Below are 3,803 nucleotides of genomic sequence, written 5' to 3'. Positions count from 1 at the left end.
GTAGGTACAAACCACCGGGCGCAGTTCAACTGCTCCATCCACTGCTTTCCCAGTGTGTGTCAGCAATCTCGCAGAGTCTCCCATAATGCTGTGCTGGGAGCCGGACTGGGAACCGCGGGCTACGTACCCCGAGGACAGGGCCTTGGGAACAGTTCAGGCAGGAACCAATGAGGCTGCTGAGTAAAACTCAGTAAATTAGGCTAGCGTGGATGCACCGAACCAGGCAGGAATGGTTCAAGTTCTCTGGTGTGCACAGGGTTGGGACGCAGCTCCCACGCCCCTCCTGCCAGCCGGGACTGCTGGATTCCCAACACCAGGCTCAAACTCCAACCCAGGTGCAGAGCACAGCTGCTCCGCTGCTCTCAGTGCCCACAGGCCCTTCTGCCCAGAGCGGCTGCATGCCAACATGTCATCACCGCTGTGGCCCTGACCTGTGTAGGGTGTTGCTCACCCAGGAGGTGGCACCACCTAGGGATCCCTTGCCATGGGCAGGCCTGTGCACTTGACCACACCCTGGAAGAGCTGGGCAGCTAGGGCATCTCTAAGGCATGGCACTTGGCTCTGCTCCTCCCCAGGTGCTATGCAGTGCACGCACGGAGCACGAGTCGGGCAGCAGGGGTCCTCCCTGTGGCATGGCAGGGCGCCCGTTTTGAGGTGTTACCTTTGCTCCTCTCTTCCCCCACCCCGGCCCCCCTTTGTTACCTACGCGAGGGACCAGAGGGTATGAGACAGCCGGAGGGGCCGCGCGCTAATCTCAACATACTCTGGCTCTGTCAGCGGGGTGGTCTCGTTGGGCTCCGTGTGCTTGCCCCCATCGTGGTTGGGGGTCCGCTCTTCCTCGGTCCGCACCTCCACAATGGGCTCCTTGGACTCGTCTTTCCTGCAATGAGCAGACTGCAAGCCTGAGGATGCAGATCCCAGCCTGCTGAGCACCCGCCCCTGGCACCTAGCAGTAGTGGCAACCCAGGCAGGACAGGGCTGGTCTGGAAAGTAGCACAGCCCTCTGCACCCCTCCCTTTGCAGCAAACAAAGCAAAGGGGCCATTCGGGTGCCTGGCAGCAGTGAGTAAACTGCCCAAGACTCCCCACTGCTTCCCCGGCTGGGAGACCTTCCTTCCCTGGGCAGCGCCCTCCCCAAGGAGGATGGAGCATCAGCATCTGCTCTCCAGACACTTCCTTCAGCTGAGCCGGGGCAGCGGGTAGTTTCCACGGTTGGGCTCTGGATCAGGCACATGCCAGCTCTTTGAAACAGAAACAGGAAAGCCCAGAGGCAAACCCCTCCTGCAGAGCTGGTGCCTTCCAACCCAGTACCTACAGTGACCCCCTGTCCTTGGAAAAGGGCAGGATTAATAATGCAGTGGCTGGAGAATGGGGGCACGTGTTTCCTAGGGAATGGACCATGGCCTCAAAGCTCTGCTGGGCAGGGAAGTCCCCCAGCAAGGCCGTGGTGGGGAATACGAGGCCACAGAGAGCTCGTGGATGCTCAGCTACAGGGGGGACGGGGACTGGTGGTGGTTGCAGGGGTTACTCACGAGAAGGCGGCTTTGCCCTCCTCCATGTCTTTGCCCTTGGCTCCAGGGCCGGACTTGCCACACAGGTTGACCGCGATGCACATCACCAGGCCACATTTGTTCAGGAAGTAGCAGGTGACATCCACAGCCACCAGCAGCAGTACGAAGATAACGATGAGGATGCCCACGATGGCAGCGGTCCCCAGGCCCGATGTGGGGCTGCTGCTGGCTTTAGAGACCAAAGGAAAAGGGAAGAAGGTGCCGCAGTTAAAACCAAGTTACCATGTCCTCAAACAGAGATGAGGCAGGGCTGCAGGACCGAGATGCCCAGGTGACTGTGCCCACCATCCTTGCACCAAGAACCCTAAGGACAACTGCCTCAGCTTCCAAAGGGATAGATCCAGTGGGACTCACCCTCCTCCTCTCCTCTCTGTGGCACAAGGGCCTGCAGAACAGGCTGCAGGGAACAATCCTGACCCAGGCAAGGGCCAACGGGCTCAAAAAGGACCCAGTGCCTTCTCTGCCTTCAGAAAGCAAAGGCCTGGTCTAGGGTGCCAGGACACACAGCTGGAGCCTACAGATGTGGCCAGCAGCAGCTCAAGGAGAGCCAGGGTCTGGACCACGGCTCCATCATGCTGGCTAGTGACCACAGTGGGGTCCTAGCACTGGGTGACCTCACACTGGACAAAAGAGGAACAGGACCCGACACCCAGCAGCCTGTCCCAGGAGACTTTAGCCCCAACAGGGCAGCCACCCACCCTCTGGGATTCAACAAGCCTATGCTGCTTCCATCGTGCTCCCAAGCCCTGCTGAAATGCATGTCCCTGCTCCATGCTCCCTCTTCGCATGCCCCAAGGAGGCAGGGAAGGCCAGGGATACATCCTGCCCCTTTCCCCCATCCCAGACTGCAGCTTGCATGGAAGGGGCAATGGGCCGTGCCCCCAGGCACTCTCCTTGCCTCGTTTCTGACTGTGGCACATGTGGAGCAGTGGCGAGTGGGATGCAGCCCAGGTGCACCCACCGTCGTGTCAAGGGCACCTGCTCCCAGCCAGACACCCTCATGCTTGGTGTCCTGGGCAGTTCTGACCTCCCTCCTACAAGCTGGCAGGCAGCGGGCAGGCAGCACTGGGGGAAGATGTTAGTGGGTGTGAAGGGTCCTGTGGAGGCTGGTTAGGAGAGCTGGGGCGCAGACTGATGGAGGAACCAGACCTCCTAGGGAACTGCTCTCTCAGCTCCCTGCTTTAGCAGTCAGGGAGTTGTGGGGGGGAGCTGCTAAACCGCAGTCAAGCATGGAGCAATGGAAGCACTGGGGGTGGCAGGCACACGTGGGGATGGGATTTCTCTGAAACCAATGGCTTTCTTTTGAGGAGAGGGGAAGAGGGGTGCAGGGGCAGAGAGCAGCAGGGAGTGAGTCTGGAGACTGCAGCAGGCACTGAGCTGATGGTGCAGCTGTCACCGGAGCGGGGGGTGCATCTGGGAGAGTGTGCAGAGAGCTGGTGGTCACCTCTGAGGATCACAGGCATGGATGGGTGTCAGTCACACTCACGAACACGTACATGATTTCCCAAGATAACTTCAGCACCGTGTGCAGAGAACTCTCATGCACTGACCTATGCCTGTGCACACAGAGCATGCGCTGCCCCTTCTCCACGCAAGTGGACACACACGTGCATGCACCCTGTGCAAAATCAACTTTCAGCAACTCTAAGGATAAATGCATTATAAGATGCTGAGGAGCTGAGCCACTGAGGCAACAGGGACACACTGGACATGTCCCCTTGGACCTGGCCTTGAAGGGTGCATCCTGGCTCAGCAAGTGCTTTCAGAGCAGGGTACAGGGGCACCGCAGTGTCACAGAGGTGAATTCCACTCCCACAGAACCACCCAACCCCAGCGTCTGCCACCCTGGTGAAGCCCGCACCCAGACACCCCTCCCCGCACACTGCTGCTGCTCCAAACTCACACGGCACTTTTAAAAAGCGTCTTGCTCTCGCTGTTTTCTGCAGGCTTGCTCTTCCTGAGCTGCTGAGCTGAGAGATTTGCACTGGGCTAGCCACCTTTGTGCGGCCATTAGACACGCCCGTCCACTTCCAGAGCCCCCCACCTACCCAGTCCCTGCTCTCAGCAAAGCAGGGCACGGCAGGCGCCTACAGCCAGTCACTAACCTTCCCAGAGCGTTGGCTGGAGCAGGTCTGAAAACCCACCGGCAGCATCTGGGGCTGTGCATTTACATGAGGATGCAATGCTGGTGCCTTCCAGCTTTTTTACTAGCCTCAAAGACTACATCCAGGCA

General features: G+C 59.3%; 1 protein-coding gene across 4 annotated transcripts in view; it reads right to left on the bottom strand.

The window, feature by feature from the left end:
• Positions 1 to 3,803, bottom strand: part of NCAM1 (neural cell adhesion molecule 1) — a 254,244-nt gene that overhangs the window by 17,392 nt on the left and 233,049 nt on the right. For all 4 annotated transcript variants that reach the window (XM_019510735.1, XM_019510744.1, XM_019510753.1 and 1 more), the window contains 2 exons: positions 1,532 to 1,739; positions 764 to 880 (listed from right to left, as the gene is read on the bottom strand). In XM_019510735.1, coding sequence (XP_019366280.1) covers positions 764 to 880; positions 1,532 to 1,739 — 325 coding nt within the window. The remainder of the gene's footprint in view (positions 1 to 763; positions 881 to 1,531; positions 1,740 to 3,803) is intronic.

The sequence above is a fragment of the Gavialis gangeticus genome, unplaced genomic scaffold (assembly GCF_001723915.1).
Source record: "Gavialis gangeticus isolate Ggan-Ray unplaced genomic scaffold, GavGan_comp1, whole genome shotgun sequence".
NCBI lineage: Eukaryota > Metazoa > Chordata > Crocodylia > Gavialidae > Gavialis > Gavialis gangeticus.
The sequence above is the reverse complement of the archived record's forward strand: the minus strand, read 5'-3'. Positions and strand labels throughout refer to the sequence as shown.